This window comes from Moschus berezovskii, chromosome 1 (assembly GCF_049115385.1).
Source record: "Moschus berezovskii isolate FMDL1 chromosome 1, NW_MosBer_1.0, whole genome shotgun sequence".
Classification (NCBI taxonomy): Eukaryota; Metazoa; Chordata; class Mammalia; order Artiodactyla; family Moschidae; genus Moschus; species Moschus berezovskii.
In genome coordinates, this window is record NC_142460.1 from 150,896,342 (window position 1) to 150,914,856 (window position 18,515).

Genomic DNA, 18,515 nt, shown 5'->3' on the forward strand with positions numbered 1-18,515 from the left:
TCACTGACAATTACAGGGCCTAAACCAAGGTAACCAAGGGGCAAAGGAGGAAAAGAAATATGGAAGAGATACTACAGCGGGAAAATTCAGAATTTGGCCAGACTCAGGATATGATGTTCTAATAACTGGAGTATCAACCTAAAGAGAGGATTAGAACTTTAGATGGGGGGAAGATATAAAAATATGCAAACATTATCACAGATGTACTCAACCAAAAAATGGAGTGAAGGACTCAAATGTACGCTTAAAAACATAAGTTTCGGTGTACACAAGCTTAGGATAAAATGCTATTATACCATCGAGTTACAGATACATAAGACAATCCTATATAATTTTTTTTCTTTTTGGCCACACCATGTAGGATGTGAGATCTTATTTCCCCAACCAGGGATCAAACCTGTGCCTCCTGCAGTGGAAGCAGAGAGTCCTAACCATTGGACCACAGGAATGTCCCAAGACAATCCTATGTAATGTTAACATATAAGGTCTTTCAAATTTTCATATAAAGTTTAATTTTAACTTTTCCACTAAGACAAAAGTTGAAAATAATTCTGAAAACATCTACAGTACTGGCATAGTACAGCAAGTTAAACAAATTCATTTTGGAGACAGGAATTTCAACGTGAGTTTTGTACTTAATACTCTGCATGTCCTAGTCTCAACCTCCTGTGCAAAAAGAAGTCATTATAATGCTTCAAGGGCTACTGTGGCCATCAGCTGAGGTAAGTGAAGTGAAAGTCGCTCAGTCGTGTCCAACTCTTTGTGACCCCGTGGACTATACAGTCCATGGAATTCTCCAGGCCAGAATACTGGAATGGGAAGTCATTCCTTTCTCCAGGGGATCTTCCCAACCCAGGGATAGATACCAGGCCTCCTGCACTGCAGGCGGATTCTCTACCAGCTGAGCCACCAGGGAAACCCAGCTGAGGTAAAGCACTTACCATAAGGCCTAGAACAAAATAAGCACTCAGTGAACAGTAACTAGCAGTGCCCTTCCTTGGTTACAGATTCCTAAGAAATAGCATCTATACACAATTCCCTTCACTCAAGCTATTAGGTCTGACCAAAGATAACCTGTAATTTAACAACTGGACACACCAGAGGAGCTCATTTTTTTAATGAAACTTTTATTACAGAAACAATACATTTCTATTGGAAGAAACAGATGCAAAAACACCTGGCCTTTCTGTATCTCAGGCTCCAAATCTCTAAAATGAGATGCCTGAACTCTTTCAGATGGAGGGGGAGGGCAAAAATTGGGGGTCAGCCAGCCAGAGATTTGTTTGGCTTGCACAGTGTCAGGAAAAATGTAGCCAACCTCTAGAACTGGAAGAGTTAATAATAAATAAATCCACTTTTCTGGTTTCTACTTAACAATCAGAGTCCTGGCAATGAGGTTCTGAATGGAAACTTTAGACAGATACTCTCTTTTGAAATCCTAACAATTCCCACCTGGCTTTCCTTCACTATTCCGGGTGGTCTCTGTAGACTGGAGTTTGCAACTCCTTAACTAGTTAATCCCTAACTCTAAGATCCTGAAAAATTGTAAAAGGAGCACATGGCAACAGTGATTTCAAATGTTTTTAGACATTGCTACCCATGGCCACTTCAATCTGATAAACACTACAACAACTAGATACACATTTACATTAAATAAATTGTTCATCAAGAAAACTATGAACATAAACTTAACCAATTATCACTTCTACTCACGTTACAGCCAGCACTTAAATGAGCACAATGTGCTAGGCAGTACGCCAAGTCATCCAATCTTTTCATAACCACTCTGTAAGATTAGAATAACTATTACCTCCAATTTAAACAAAAGGAAGCTGAAGCTCAGAGAGGTTAGCTGATTACTAGAAAAGTAGCAGAAAATTTATGCTTTCAACATGCTACATTTTCATTTATCATTCAACCAATTTCTATATACCTAATCTAATCTATATACCTAATCTAACCTTCTACAGAATAGAGAAATCTGACACAAGGGCTCTCTCATTCATTTCTCTTTACAGCTTTCAAAGGAGAACGGAAGAGAAAAACCGCCAAAAAAGACCTTTCAAACGGTTTCACAGTCACCCTCTTCAGAGTATGTCAGATTGCCCCAGGGGTACAGTAGCCAACAAGAAGGTGGGGTGCCCAAGAACTGTTACTTTTGTTTAGTTGCTAAGCCGTGTCCAACTCTTGCGACCCCATGGACTGTAGCCCACCAGGCCCCTATGTCCATGGGATTCTCCAGGCAAGAACACTGGAGTGGACTGTCATTTCCTTCGCCAGGGGAATATTCCCGACCTTGGGATCGAACCCAAGTCTCCTGCGTTGGCAGGTGGATTTTTTACGACTGAGCCACCTTGGAAGCTCACCTAAGAACTAGTGAAGAGAGACAAATGTTACATAGCTGTTACTTCCCTCATCTTTAGTTGTCACTTTAAAAGCAGCACTGAAAAGACAGACATTTATACTTGTGATATTATTCAGGCAGAGAATGAGTCACAAATAGGCATATGGAGACTGCTGGAATATCTAGTAAGTAGGGTTTTCCAGTGTATAAAATTAACATGATCAGAGAACTGGATTGTCAAGCAGCTTTTCTCACTCCCAGTAAATGAAAAATTACTTTAAAAAAAAAATGTCATCTGAGATTCTATAATCCCATTCGACTGGCAACCTTAAAAAATCAACACATTACATAACTATCATCAGAAATCTGATTCTACCTAAGAATGGCCATTATGATATTAACCTGGGACCTGGAGTTTAAATAAATAGAGAATAATAAAGTGTCACTAACACTGCACTCCTGCTCCATCATGGAAATAAGGTACTGTGCAATTACTAGTAAAACACAAACAAGGTAAGAGCACTGAGCAAGCACTTGAGTGGGCAAAGGACTCCCAGAATCCAGCACAGTTCAGGTGGTGAGCCAAGAACTGCTTAGTGGTTTTAATACCTGAACAATTCTTGACAAGGCAGAAAGCCAAGGTTAAAGCATGAATACCATGGCAACTCCTCAAAAATGTCCTAGTAGGTAAGATGCAGCTCTTCAGTGTGAAAATCTACAGAATGTAATTAGAGCCTGATTGTTTTACACAAGTCATGTGCATAATAATTATCATACAGTTATCTATACTGCTATCATATTAATCACCTCTGACTGAAGCTCAGTTCAGAACAAACTACTGTACATGAAAAGACAAGTTTCGCAAGGTGCCGCCAGGAAATGTCCATGGGTCATAGAGAGACGTCACCAAGTTGCAGGCAGGATCTTCCTGTGGTTTGCCTTACCCACTTCTGGTTTCAGTTGTGAACGTGTGCTGATCCCGAAGCTTCCTACAGCCCCCTTCTCGAGTAGCAACCCAAACTCTGAAGCACATATGGTAGAAAGCTCTCCTAGGACAGACCAGTGGGTGGTCCCTATGGTAACATGAATCTGTAGAGGCTTTTGAGCTGACCAAGAGAGCCTCCTATGGCAAGCAAATGAAAGGCCATAGCCAGGTAGTGGCAGAACTAAGGGCTACTTGGACAAGTCCTACATGGGATAAGGCCACTGTTTCTAGTAACAGCATCCAGGAAGCTAAATTGGGATTCAGTCGTGTTTTTTTTTTTTTTTTAAAAAAAAGATATAAAGAAGTTGCACCACACAGGTGCATGTATGTGAGTATTCTAAGAGAACAATTAACATGCAGAAACTCACATGAGCACAGTCAAGCTGATGGAAGAGTAACATTTTTTTGTGAATACTCAAAACAGAACTAAATATAAATTTTTATAGCATTTCAACATTTTAATTTTATTGACTATCCATAACTTTAGACAGAAACCAATCTAGGGATAATTATCAACTTCTTGACAAAAGAAATGTACTCATCAGCTCTTCCCAAAATGCCATGACAGGCAACTTGACAGAGAAAAAGACATGGACTTTGATGTCTTAAAGACCTTCTGAATACCTGGCTCTGCCCCCATTGAACCCTGAGCAAATAACCTTTCTGTGTGCTCCTTTGCTAAAACTGGAATTAATCACAAATTTCTTCATGAAATTGAATTAAATGAAATAATTTACAAAATGTCCTGGAAAGTGCCTGGAAAAGGGTAAATAATATTAGTACACTTCCCCATCCACTAGGAAAATTTTTTTATAAAGTAAAACTGTCCAAATTCAAAATGAAAAGGTTCTGTACCATTCACACACATGTTAAAGTATTTTAAGGGATCGGAATTATTCTTTTTACTACATTCCTCTGAAACACTGAATTTTTTTAAAGTCAACTTTCTGAATGCAAACAACTGTTGAAAACAGGCAGAGCAAATAGGAATTCACTATATTATTCTTACAGTTTTGTGGGTGTGAAGTTACCCAAAAACTTCAGAGAAAAATTGTCTTTATGTCCACTCAAAACATTATCCAACCTAACCTTTGGTTACTGATTTTGCAGACCAAATATTCTTCAACAGTTAAAGAAAGAGAGGCTCTTACAGCATAAGATTAATACTAGATCAAATTCATTTATACAATTAGTCATTTCTTGATAACATAGCTCATACATAAATATACTTCCTAGAAAAGTAAATCATTATTAGGCCAATTCCCTTTGTCCACCACTGACAACCAATGTTGTTCATCATTTCAAACAACTTTCTGTCCATTTTCCCATATACATATAAAGACAATAAGATACAATATAACTATATATATCACCCTAACAACAGGCTTTTTTCCACAATAATACTTCTTGAAGTTCTTTCCTTTCACACTATAGATACATCTCATTCTTTTTAACTGTTATAAAATATGTATATGAATATACTATTTAGTCAATTTCCTACTGATGGACACTTAAGGTGCCTCTGTTTTGTTTTACCAACAAGGTAACAATAAACATCTTTGCACATACCTCTTCTGCAAATGTGTAAGTGTTTCTGTAGGGCAGATATGTAGAAGTAGAAATGTATAGGGTGTGCTGTGCTGTGCTGTACTTAGTTGCTCAGTCATGTCTAACTCTTTGTGAACCCACAGACTGTAGCCCTCCATGCTCCTCTGTCCATGGGGATTCTCCAGGCAACAATACTGGAGTGGGTTGCATGCCCTCCTCCAGAGGGTGGGAGGAGGATCGAACCCAGGTCTCCTGCACTGCAGGCGGATTCTTTACCATCTAAGCCACCAGGGAAGCCCAGGAATACTGGAGCAGGTAGCCTATCGCTTCTCCAGTGGATCTTCCTGACCCAGGAATCAAACCAGGGTCTCCTGCATTGCAGGCAGATTCTTTACTGGCTGAGCTACCAGGGAAGCCCAATACACATTTAAATTTTTAACAGATAGTGGAAAAATGCTCTCCAACACTGCTTTCCAATTTAAACTCAAGCAACAGTGAAGAAAGTACCTGTTTTCCTAAACTTTCACCAAATACTGAAATTAATGAGCTTTTGTTTTCTCACAAACTGATGACTATTTAAAATTTTATTTCCCTGATTAATTTTTGTTAAACCTTTCCAGTATTTTCTTATGTTTATGGCCTTTTGTATCTTTTCTGTGAAATGCCTATTTATATCCTTTATTTTTCTAATGGCCTTTTCCTTTTAAAAATTTGGGTGAACTTTTTATATATTCTGGATATGAACAAATAGGGAGTACAGATAGTAGGTTAAGAGTAACAGAGCCAGTCTGCCCAGGGCTCACTAGCTGACAGATCTTGGCAAGTTACTTAGTTTAGCTATTCCATGCCTCAGTTTCCTTATCTGAAAAATGGGGATAATAACTGTACTTACAGTCACCATGAGGGTTAAGTTAGTTGAAATATTTAAAGTCCTTTAAAACAGTGCTTGGCACACAGGTTAAGTGTTATATAAGAGTTTTCTTTTTGTCTGTAGAATTTGCTGCAAATATCTTCTCCCAATCCATTATTTATGTTTTAGTTCCTGTTTATAGTAAGTCTTCACTTACTTTTCCTCAAACAGTTCTTTTTCCATCTCTAATATCAGAAATTATTTAAGTAGACAAAACCAACAAGACCCCCCTCATTAGATCTCACAACCAACTTCTCCTCAAGAATACAAGCAGACATCAGCCAAGACATCTAAATTTTAAAAATCTTTCCACTAAAAAAAACTAACTTCCTTACTGCATAATTCCCACAAATTAGTAAGAAGACTGATAATTCAGCAGGAAAAAAAGGCAAACCAAATCAACACCAAAAAATGGAAATAAAAATGACAAAAATAGAGATTCTCAACTTTGTTTTAGAAGTGCAAACTAAAAAACTAAAAATCAGTGTTCCTTTTCATCTTACAGACAAGTAAAGATCAAGAAGTTTTAAAATACACACTACAGGGGTATAAAGAAATAGGCATTATACATTGCTGATGGGAGCATAAATTGTTAGTTTCTGTGAAAAGCAATTTGGCACTGTCTTTCCAAAATAAAAATGCACATACCACTCATCAACTTAATATCTAAGAATTTATCCTGTAGACACATGCAATCATATTAAAAATAACATACCTATTTATATATTAATAAACTTTAATATTTTAAAAATATTTAAAATAACATACCTATTTCATTATTCAGTAAAGTCTGTAATAGCAAAGATCAGAAAAAAATCTAAATGTCCATCAATAGGGGACTGGCTATATAAACTGTGGTTTATTGAGATGATGAAATTTTATGCAGCTGTTTAAAAAATTAGGTAGTTTCCCTCACCTCCCCCCCCAACGTGTGTGTGTGTCTGTGTGTGTGTATAAGATATACATATCTCACATATATGTGGGGATTCCCAGGTGACTCAGTGGTAAAGAACTTGTTTGCTAATGTAGAAGACATAGGATACACCTGTTTGATTCCTGGGTCGGGAAGATCCGCGAGAGCAGAAATTCTTCCAGTATTCTCGTCTGGGAAATCTCAAGTTCAGAGAAGCATGGCGGGCTACAGTCCATGGGTCACAAAGAGTGGGACAGGACTGAGCACACATGCAAAGCAAATCATATATACACATACACACACACACATAATTTTGTGAAAAATCTTCAGATTACCATTAAGTATAAAAAAGCAAGATGCAAACCATGTGTATATTTTGTTGTGATGTGTATACTGGTGATAGAGAGATACTAACACTCATACATTTAAGTGTAAGTGCCTAAATAAACTCTGTATGGATACACAAGAAACTGGTAACGCTTGCTTCTGGGAAGGGAATGGCAAGAGGATAAAAGAAGTGAAAAGAGTTAACTTCTTAATGTATACCATTACTTACCTTTTGAATACGGTACCAAGTATTTGTACTATCTAATCAAATCAAAGAAAATATTTAAAAACAATCAAATGAAAACCTCCCTGTGATCACACTGACATTTCTACTGGTATCTTTCAAATGGTCATGCAAAGCAGGTTGCTATCATTCAGGTAGTGGGTGGCTAGCCTGTTCAATGGGTAAAAGCAGAGGCTCACCATTCTAGATGCCCACCCCTGAAGAATGTTTTAAACCTACAGATGTCCAAGTACCACCAGGAGATTCCGGAGTAAAGCCTGCACATCAGAATTTTTTTAAGTTCACAGGTGACACTGATGGACAGTCATGTCTGAAAACAATTGAGTTAAGAGCATGACACAAACAGGTAAACATCCAGGCTCAATCTCTACTTAAATTACAAACACAGTTTCACTGCTAACCCTAACCACTTCACACAGTTCTTAAAAAGGAACAGATGAGAGTGTGTAGATGGTACAGTGAAAATCTATTACTGCTTCTGGATATTATCATTAGATAGGCAGTATAATCTTCATACACTAAACACAGTACCTTTGCAACATTCATACTAATGAGTTCATCCTATGCAGCATTTTAGCAAAAACTGATAGGAGCGGACTAATACCCAGCAGGCCATTGATGGAGTTTTTGAGTGTCAACTTCTTCATTTGTAAAGTGAGAGAACTGAACAAGATATGTTCTCTACTTCCCCCACCTAACCTTCTATAATTCTCTATACAGGTGTCCAAAAGAAACTATTGCTTTAGGATAAACTAGTAAGAACCTTTTATCATCTCATTCACCGCTTAGGCCCATTTCATAGTCTAGTAAGCTAGGGTCCTCAAAGAAACTCAGATATGCATTGAGTACTGCTGAATAAAGTAACAGTCACAGGAAAAAAAAATTGTCAGGATTCAAACAATCTTATCTAGTAAATCTTAAATAAGTTTTTAAAAATACTACATATCATACACAGTAAGTATACTAAATACATGTAAGCACTAAAATAAAAGCACCTGATGTGCTATCTTAAACTAAATGGTTCACATTAAAATGCAACAATCAAAGACTCAGTATGGGAAGGGACATGAAAGACCACATCCAGACCTCTCATTTTACAAGTAAGAAAACAGAAGCTCAGCAAAGTTAAAGAATTTGCCCAAACTGATTCTGTCATTAATGATATTCTTAGAACTAAGTTCACGGTAACAAATTTATCAAGTACTGTACACTCATGTTTGCATGAGTTGTACTAGTATAACCTTATAAAATGCAATTATTTTAGCTTGGAATTTTTGGTGACAATGACATACAAAACTAAAGATTATCATAGAAGTTTCTTAATATACATAAAAGTTTCTTAATTTACATTAACTGATTACAACAAAACTGTTAGCTGCTCTCAAAAGCACACAGAATTTCATTAGTATAGCAGGTAAAACATAATCTGCTATTATAGTCAAATAATTTCATAAAGCACATTAACAAGAAATAGGATTAGCATCTACGATTAAAGGATAAAGCAACAGTTTTATTTTAGCTACATTAGTTCCACAGTCTCTTAAGAGTCTATTCAAAGAGTCCTAAGTTAAATAAGAAAAATTCTATGAACTCATTGAGGTTTACCTCCTGTCTTCCTCAGAGCAAATGATTAGCAGACTGCTCTGTGAACTTTTACAAAGAACCCTTTTCTCTCATTTCTGTCCATCTGAAAGATGGATTCTTCCTCCATCATAAATAACTCATCATCTCATTTCAAATTTCTGACAATAATGAGTTCTTGGCATGAACAAACCCTTTTTAACCTCTCTCTTTCTACTAACTTATTAAATAACTCATCTCATTTCAAATATCTGATAATAATAAATTCTTAGCATGAATAAACTCTTTTTAATTTTGCCTCAATTCTACGGCATGGTCAATAAATTGTCTTAGTTTTGTATTTTATTACCAAAAAAATTAAACCTGCCATGACAAATAAAAACATCTAATGTGTAAGGTGGGATTATGAGATTTTTCTGTTACAGGGTCAGGACCAATTAGTCACAATATTCATGGAATACAGTCAGGTAACAATATTCAATCCCCTAATAACAAGAAATCTGAGCATTTAGAAAAATTTAATACTTTTCCTAATGAGGTACCTTTGGCAACAGTTCAAACCTAAGGTCCTGGCACTATGATTTTGAAAGGGATGAACTTCCTGCCATAGGCCCATGTAGTTTTCTTTGAATAATCTTCTAATTTGCTTAGCTGTAAAATTTACAGAACACTTTCATGTCTAGCATGTATCTAAAATCTCCCTCAGGATAACATAGGGAAGTAAGGCAGTTTCTAAAGGCCGATTTTGTTCTAGGCACCATGCTGACACCTGGATAGTTAAAAAAAAAAAAAGAACACGAACATGAACAAGAATGCATTCTACCTTCGAAGAATTCACAGTCTAACAGAGGAAATAAATGATTTCTATAAAATGTGCTATAATAAGGAAATCAACAACAAACTGTGATCCCCCAGCAGTACAAAGGCCTAACACAGTCTCTCCAGGAATGAAGGTAGCAATGCTCCCCCAAAAGGCTCTGGTTAGGAGATGACATGGAGAAAGCTTCTGAAGGATGAGCAGGGGTTCCCTGACATAAATATGGGGTGGAGGAAAGGAGAAGGCACTCCCGAGCAGAGGGAACAAGTAAAAATGCCTAGTGATGAGGCATTTATTTCCATTTTAAAGATGACAAAGGTAAGTGAGCTGCCTAAAGTCACATGAATAATAATTAACAATGTATGAAACAGAATTCAGGACTCTTGATTTTAATCAGCTTTGTACACCAGGAAATGCCAGCACATGTTGGACAAGAACATAAAATAAACATTAGTTTTTATTTACTACTTTACTCCCTCCTAAGAGATGGTCCAAGTCTGATTCACCTCCTCGGGAGGAGAAAGAGAAATGATCAGAGAAGGGGTTTTATTTAATCCTCAAATCAATCCTGTGAGATAGAGGTGTTTTTATTACCCCCACTTTATACACAAGAATACAGAGACACACAGAGGTTAACGAAAGTCAGAAATTAAGTGAAGAATCAAACCTAGGCAACTCACCAGACCAAGCGTCTAACTAAAGCACTTAACCAGACCCTACACATCCTACTTTGTCAAACAGTCCTAGGTCATTCTTCATCTGAAGATACCAGGGAGAACATGTAAGTTCTGGGACACATCACGGTCCCACAGATCTCATCCTGTACCACACATCTCAATATTCACACAAATCCTCATTGGTTCCCTTATCAATCTGGTATCTCTTGAGCAGGTAAATTCATGCATAAGGTGGTGTGGGCTCTTTGAGCAACATTTTTACAACATGATTTAACTGGATGAGAGCAAACTTAACAAAAAGCACTAACCAAAAAAGGAGGACATCACACAATAAGAGCATGAAGCCTGAGAATATAAAGGAGAAAGCCTTAATCCCCATCTTTCACTTATGTATGCTGTTTTTAGAGGGCTGGGGCCAAAGTGCTTCTAGAAGTCTAACGTACCAGTCACTCACTGCACAGGATTTCAAATGAAAGGAGGGAGTGTGGAGTACAACCTTAACTTTCCTGTATCAAAGGTTCATACGACAACTCTAGGACATCCAACAACCAAACCTGCCCCCTGATTATTAATATTTGGAGCTGCCATGGTTTCCTACCACACTAATATGACCTCAGGGAACTGGGGATCAGCATATAAGCTCAAATACTATAGCAACCCTGGATTTGCAAATGTAAGTTGACTGTTGGAGAGTGAGCACAAAATGTCATTTCACCTTGAGGAGTATGCGGGAAATGTATGTGAAAATCATATGGGATATGGGAAAATTAATAAATACTGGAACGAAACGTATAAAGATAAATGGAATTTTCCAGGCAAGAATAATGGAGTAGGTTACCATGCCCTCCTCCAGGGGATCTTCCTGACCCAGGGAAGGAACCAGCATCTCCTGAATTGCAGGAGCAATTCACGGGAATTGCTGAGCCACTGGGGAAGTCCTGTAAATATATACATACATATGTATATATGTTTATGTGTGTGTGTATAAACCCATCCTCCTCACTTTATGCCGCCACAATTTGGAGTTGAAGGGTCTAAGTCCAGGAAAAACGACATTTCCTTTCAGGCTCATTTTCAGACCTGTGGATCTCTAATTCCCCAAGTCAGAGAGACTCAATCAGCAGTTTGCAATCTGCCAGCACATCTCCAAGCCAATGGCTCCAAGGTCTCCCAGTACTGTGAAGAGGAGAGCTGACAAGCTCACCCCCACCCCCAAGCTGCATTGTCAGAACCACTATCATCCCATTTCTGTGACTTTCAGTTCAGTCGCTCAGTCGTGTCCAACTCTTTGCGACCCCATGAATCACAGCACGCCAGGCCTCCCTGTCCATCACCAACTCCCAGAGTTCACTCAAACTCACCTCCATCGAGTCGGTGATGCCATCCAGCCATCTCATTCTCTGTCGTCCCCTTCTCCTCCTGCCCCCAATCCCTCCCAGCATCAGAGTCTTTTCAGTGAGTCAACTCGTCACATGAGGTGGCCAAAGTATTGAAGCTTCAGCTTTAGCATCAGTCCTTCCAATGAACACCCAGGACTGATCTTAGCACCTGCTAATAATGACTCTTCCAGCCCCCCAGCCCCCAACCTGCAAAACCCACATGTCAGTTTCAGGGAAACAGAAAACTGCATCTCTTCACAGGTTCTGAAGGTCAACCGACCAGCTAAAAGGAGGGCAAAGAAAACAGAGGGAAATAGAGAGAACCTTCATAAATAAGTATCCTAATATCTTTTTTCTATGCAACAGACATTCCATGACCTGAGCTATAAGCTGAGCAATTCAAAAAGCAAGAAACTGACTTGAGATAACAGATGTAATACTTTAACTATGGCCAAAGAAGTAATAGCACTCTGGGCAATAAGATGTTCAGTCTCCAAGTCTGGGGAGTGGAGCTGCTCTCTCCCATAGAAACAAAGTTGTGTTTTTTATTTGTAGGCTAGAGTTTCACTCACAGTGTTATCATTTACTGTCTACCTTTGCCATGGAGAAGGTGAGAATGTGGTGCTGGGCAGCCAACTCCTGGAAAACGGCCCACCTCTAACTCTCAACTCCAAGACGTGTATGTATGTAGTTCCACGGTATAACCTGCAGCTATATAAATCAGCAAGGCTCCAATAGATGCTGCCTAACATCGAGTGCCACTAAAATATAAAGCAGTGAAAATCTGAAAAACTAGATTAAGAGAGGTGCTCTACCCATTCACTTATGCTGCTGCTGCTAAGTCGCTTCAGTCGTGTCCGATTCTGCGCGACGCCACAGACGGGCAGCCCATCAGGCTCCTCTGTCCCTGGGATTCTCCAGGCAAGAACACTGGAGTGGGTTGCCATTTCCTTCTCCAATCCAGGAAAGTGAAAAGTCAAAATGAAGTCCCTCCGTCGTGTCCGACTCTTAGCGACCCCACGGACTGCAGCCTACCAGGTTCCTCTGTCCATGGGATTTTCCAGGCACGAGGGCTGGAGTGGGTCACCATTGCCTTCTCCAACCTATTCACTTACAGTTTTCCCAAATATTAGATTTATGAAATATTAAGCATAATACTTAATCTGAACACTGAAAACATTTTATATCCTAGAAGGTTATGTTGGGAACTCAGATACTGACAAGATCTTCTCTGCTGTCATTTTTTCCAGGTTTTAAGAACTGCACTCTCTTAAGAACCCCAGGACTACTTGTGGAAATAAAAAGGTGAGAGAATTTAAGATGTCTGCTTGTGAGGTTTAATAAAATCCAAAATTCTTAAAAGGGGGAGCAACTTGAAAAAAGAAAGTGGGGGAATTTAAGTCCAATTAATAGTATCACTATTAGGAAAGAGGAAAATTTTACACCCTGTGCAAGAAAAAGCGTTGTTAACCATATTAAAGCAATTTGATTTTCTTCAAGGTAAAAAATACTCATGACTAAGGAGCTTCCCCGGTGGCTCAGAGGTTAAAGCGTCTGCCTCCAATGCAGGAGACCCCGGTTCGATCCCTGGGTCGGGAAGATCCCCTGGAAAAGGAAACTGTAACCCACTCCATTGCCTGGAGAATCCCATGGAAGGAGAAGCCTGGTAGGCTTCAGTTCACGGGGTCGCAAAGAGTCGGACACGACTGAGCGACTGAACGGAACGGAAGGGCTATTTAAATGAAATATGAAGCACGTTTCCAATCTGAGGATACAGAATCAAGGAAGCAAAGCTAATATATCGATCAAAGCAAAAATATGCTGTATTTGATATAAATTACAAATACCCTCCCCCACAAAAGCGTTTCTTCTGAATAAACTACTATGAAAAAAAACTGACAATCGAAAGCCAAAGGGTCATGTAAAAAAATTAATAAATGTCCAAATGACTGAACTCAAATATGTCTGTCTATAGAAATACTCTGGGCCTCTAAGTAAAAATGTGAAGGCAAGTAGGTTGGCTTGCTCACAAACAATTAAATGCATGAGAAAGAAAGGAATTAAGTGGGTTAAGTGCGGGCTGGATGACTGTGTTTTGAGACCTGCTCACAGGAAGCCACTACATCCTGCCTCAAGAACCTGTCAGTCACGCTGTCTCTCGATTCAAGTCCCCGGCGCAGCGAGGTGGGGCGAGTACAGGTGTCCGGCCCCTGCCTCTCCCGGCGCGCTCACTCTCGAGTACCCGTGCGGCCGCTCGAGTCCCGGGGCGTATCTCTTCCTCCAGCTCTGGGCGCCTTCTCCACCCTGGAGAACCCAGAAAAACAGGCAGCCCCCTCCCCTCGGGCCAGCCCCACTTCCACGCCCTTCTCCTCCGGCCGCGCCCCCCGGTAATTACTGCCCGGCTCCCACCACGGGGCCGCTCCCGACGCCCTCAGCCGCCCGCAGGCCTGCGTCGGAGGACAGCCGGAAGCTCCTCGCGCCCCCGGCCCGCGCCCCCGGCCGCACCCCGGGCCGGGGCGTCCCCTCGTCCAGGCCGCGCCCCAAAGCCAAGCCCCTCGCGCGGGCGCTGCCCCAGCAGCCCCCATCCCCGTCCCCGGCCAATTCCCCGGACAGGGCAGCCTCAGCCCGCGCCGCCCCGTCTCAGCGACGCCTCCTTCCAACACACCCCCACTTCAAGCCGCTCGGGCCGGCCCTCCCCGCGCGCCTCGCCCGGCCCCGGCCCCCGGCCAGGCCCCTCTCCGCCCCGCGGCCCCGGCGCCGCCACCCCCGCGCGCCCGCCGCCCCCTCAGCCCCGCGGCCGCTCCCTCACCCCGGCCCGCGCTTACAGATCTTGCCCCGCAGGCTCTGCAGCACTCGGACCTCACGACTGTCCTCGCCCCTGGCCTCTGGCTCTGCCGTCGCAGTCGGAGCCGGCGCCTCGGAAAAACCCGCAGGAGCATCAGGCGCCGCCGCCGCCATGGTGCCGCCCGGCCTGTGCCGCAGCTCCGCCGCCTGCGTAGCCCGGCGAGGCGGAGCCCAGCCCGCGGCCTCCGCGAGGGCGAGCCGCGCGCCTGGCTCCGCCCCGGGACCGCGGCCCGGCTCGCCCCGCCCCGCCCCGTTCCGCCCCGCCCCGCCCGCGGCCCCACAGGCACCGCCCCCGCCCCGCCGAACCCGGGCAGCCCGGCGCGAACCCACCTCGTGCGTTTCCTCGGCTTAGCCTTGTAAAAGCCCACGCTCTAGCCAAGTGTGTTTCCAAGTCGTGGCTGTGAGCAGCCTTAAAACCCCACTGAGAAAACCCCAGCCCTCCCGAGATTCCCCAAACCCTCCTGGGAATTGGTTTCCGCACCCGCCCCCTGCCCCATCAGCGGATTTGTGCGTCTAACGCTCAAGGGACTCCCTGCGGAAAGAGCACAGAGTGGAATTTGACAGTTGCCAGTGGACCTCAAAGCTACCTTTTTCAAAAGGAGCCGAGGTGCCTTAGAGAGTCCCCCACTTCCCCAGTGATAGCACATGCCCTCACCCTCAAGCTGGACCACACAGAGAGAAATTCTTACTTTTAAGTAAGAACACTGTTTGCTCTGCGAAAGCTGCTTCAAAAAAAGGTCCATACTGCCAATCACAACCTGAGTGCAGCGCCTGAGACCCTTCCACGGTGGAATTTTAAAGAGCCTCTACCACCACTTGGATATTTTGAAAACAAAGAGCAAAGAAGGGTTCCATTCCCCACACCCCAGCCCAGAAGTGATCTGTTTGAAAAGTTGATTGACACTAGGAAGCTCGTAAATCTTTGACTAGCTGTTAGCTTTTTTTCAAGGGAACTTTTTTGCAGTGAGTAAACTGCATGAATAATAGCCTGGTATGTGAGGAGGAAGATGATTTCCTAGTCTTGAGGTTAACTGCACTGTCCTAAGAAGGAAGAAACTGTGACTTAACAGGGCAGGGTAGGGTTGTTTTCCAGGGCAACAATAGCAATCAGTCAGGCTGCCAACAAATATTTTTTGAGGGTCAGACTTTAACAATAGATACCTTCAGATATGTCAAGGTGAAGTCAGCCCCAGCCCTCCAGCTGCTCAGTCTGGGAGGAGATGCAGAAAAGGACAGAGGCACTGGGAGAAAAGAATTAAGATGATTAAACTGGGGAGTCAGGGAAGGCTGTCCTGGGAAATGGGCTGAGGGATGAACTGAAGACGGGGTGAGGCAGAAAGGTGCCAAGGAGCAGAAGCCGCCTGTGCAAAGGCTGGACAGCCAGAGAGAATGGCCTTGGTATGGGTCTGTGGCCCAGGAGTGACACTTTAAATTCTGCGTGGGTTGCCAGTGACCTCTATGTGATTTTTACACATGTTGGAGAAAATGAACCTTCCTCCTCTTGTATGAATGTTTTGCTGTCATTTCAAACAATAAACCCTAAACTTAATTCCCTATCTTGATTTGCAGATCTGAGTTCACAGCCATATTGTGTTATCTGGACTGGAAACTTAGACTCTTTTGAATCCCTTGTCCCCATACAGTTTTCAGTTGCCACATACTTCTGACTCTGCTGAAATCTCTACTCTCTTCCTTCCTTCCTTTCCATTCCTTGTCATTGTCCTTATTAAAACCATCCTGTCCTCATTTGAGTAGTGTCAACGTGTTATAGTGTTTGTGTGTGTTTTCAAAAAGAAGGAGCTTATGAGACAAACGGGTTGGAGACTAACTCTATCACTTTTACATGTGCGACATTTGGAAAGTTATGCAACCTTCTGAACCTGTTTTTTTAACAGTAAAGTGGAAATTTCTATACTTATTCTTCCTTCTTCAAAGGGTGATTCTCAGGATTAAATCATTATTGAGAATGTGTGTGTGAAGCATTAATGGAATGCTGGGCACGAAGTAGGGTTAACTCAGTAAACTCTTAGAATAGATCTCCCATCCTCCTCCCTCCTACACACCACTTAATCTTTTTAAAACAAGAATTGGAGTTTGTCACTTGTCTGCTCAAAAAAGCATCAATGGCTTCATTCATCCCTTCAGTCTGCAGCAAGCTACACTACAGGTCATAAAGAGTAATAGAAATGACAGAGTAAAGTTCAAATTCCTCGGGCGAGTCTTCAGGGTTGGTCCTGGACCTGGCCTACCTGACGCTGCATCCCTCACCACACTGAGCCACTTTTCCAACCAGCCTGACCCTTTTAGTACGGTTCTTCCTCCTCCCTGACCAAATGCTGCCCCATCCATCTCTTTTTTTCTCTCAGAAAGAGGTTCTCTTGGACAGAGGTTCTGATTTGTACCTGTTTGTGGCATTGATCGTTTTCTACCTGGTGTTTTGTTACCTGTGCACTTGTTTATCTCTTCTTCTAGGTTCATTTTTTTAACTCTCCCAATAAATATCTTTTGAATGAATGATTTGAATCATATTAGCTCACTTATTCCTCCACCCTACAGACTTGGAATGTTCCTGTTTGGGAAATTCTGATTTATTTTTCCTTTTCATGCCTGTCCAAATAGTTAAGATAAGAATGGGACACCTTAATAACAACCTGTAATTTTAAATTGAAGGCTAGTTTTTCAAGGTTTCTTCCTTTCTTTAAAATATTGTCTGTACAGATTCTCTTAATTTTCTGTCTTTCCACCAGTTTAACCCCAAGTGTATAGCACTATCACTAAACTGTTTGAAAACAATTTTACATAAAGTGTAAAATTACCCTCTTTTCCTCCCAAGCAGACTTCCTGTTTCAGATTTCAGAATTATCATACTATTTCATTAAAACTCAGAAACTCCATTTTTTCTCCATCTGAAAGTATTCCTAAATTACTCTATTTCTGAATAAACATTTAAGGATATTAGTATTCTTTTGCTAGTACTGGTCTGCTTTGCAGAGATTTTTAGCAGAGTCAGTATTTCCTTAATGTAAAATATTTGGGAAATAAGGTTCTGTCAAGACTCAAAAGATTTACTCACTATGACAAGAAGCCTGTTATATCCCCCTCCCTTAATGGCCCTTGCATTGTGTTTTAAATTCAACTACAGTTCCTCTCATTTCTTCATGATGTTTAGTAACTGGAACAATATTGCATCATACACAAACTTGCCCTTCACTTCCTTCCTCAAATTATTAATGAATGTGTTTAAAGGCCCTCACTCCTATCTCTACCCCCTCCATTCACTACTCTGCCCTTTCCTATTTCTTCACAAGTTTTTAACCCATTCAATCATTTCGCCATAAGTTGGCTGGCATCATGGTGGCTAAACTAAGGGAACTCATTAAGAATATGTCCTGCAGCTAGGAACTAATCCCCAAATAGAGGAGTGTTTTGAGTCAGCACCCACCAACCCATAACAGCAATATAAGGGCTACCTCCTGGCCCTGAGTTATTTATTTGCATTCTTTCTGGTGAGTCATGGGGAAGAGAAAAGTGCTTGTTTTTAATATTGAAATCGTTTCCATAGGGCTGTACATTCATGAGGCAGAATTAGTGGAGAGGCAAATTCCTTTGGTCATTGATGACTTGCTTTCCTATTCATCTCACTTGTATATCAAGTATTATGCACTCGGTTACATCGTATAACTTGCCTCTAAATGAAACCGGCTTTTTTCTTTTTGATAAGTTACAGTGGTGAAAGGTGAAGCAATACCTTTAACATTCAGAATATTTTGCAGAATATTCAAAACGTAATTTTAACAGTTTACCTCAAGATCAAACAGGGCCATAACAGGGATGTGTTCAAAAACACACGCCAATTTTTATCCCAAAGCCTCTAGCTCCTCCATTAAAAATATCCTTGTGTTTGCCCAGCTTCCAGAACAGGACCTTGAAGGCCAGAATGTTGGAG

At 41.4% G+C, this 18,515-nt stretch overlaps 1 protein-coding gene across 2 annotated transcripts in view; it reads right to left on the minus strand.

The window, feature by feature from the left end:
- RASA2 (RAS p21 protein activator 2) overlaps positions 1-14,763 on the minus strand; it is a 126,823-nt gene extending 112,060 nt beyond the window's left edge. For both annotated transcript variants that reach the window (XM_055412637.2, XM_055412627.2), the window contains exon 1: positions 14,551-14,763. In XM_055412637.2, the coding sequence (XP_055268612.1) occupies positions 14,551-14,683 (133 nt within the window). In that variant the 5' untranslated portion in view covers positions 14,684-14,763. The remainder of the gene's footprint in view (positions 1-14,550) is intronic.
- Positions 14,764-18,515: the final 3,752 nt, after the last annotated feature.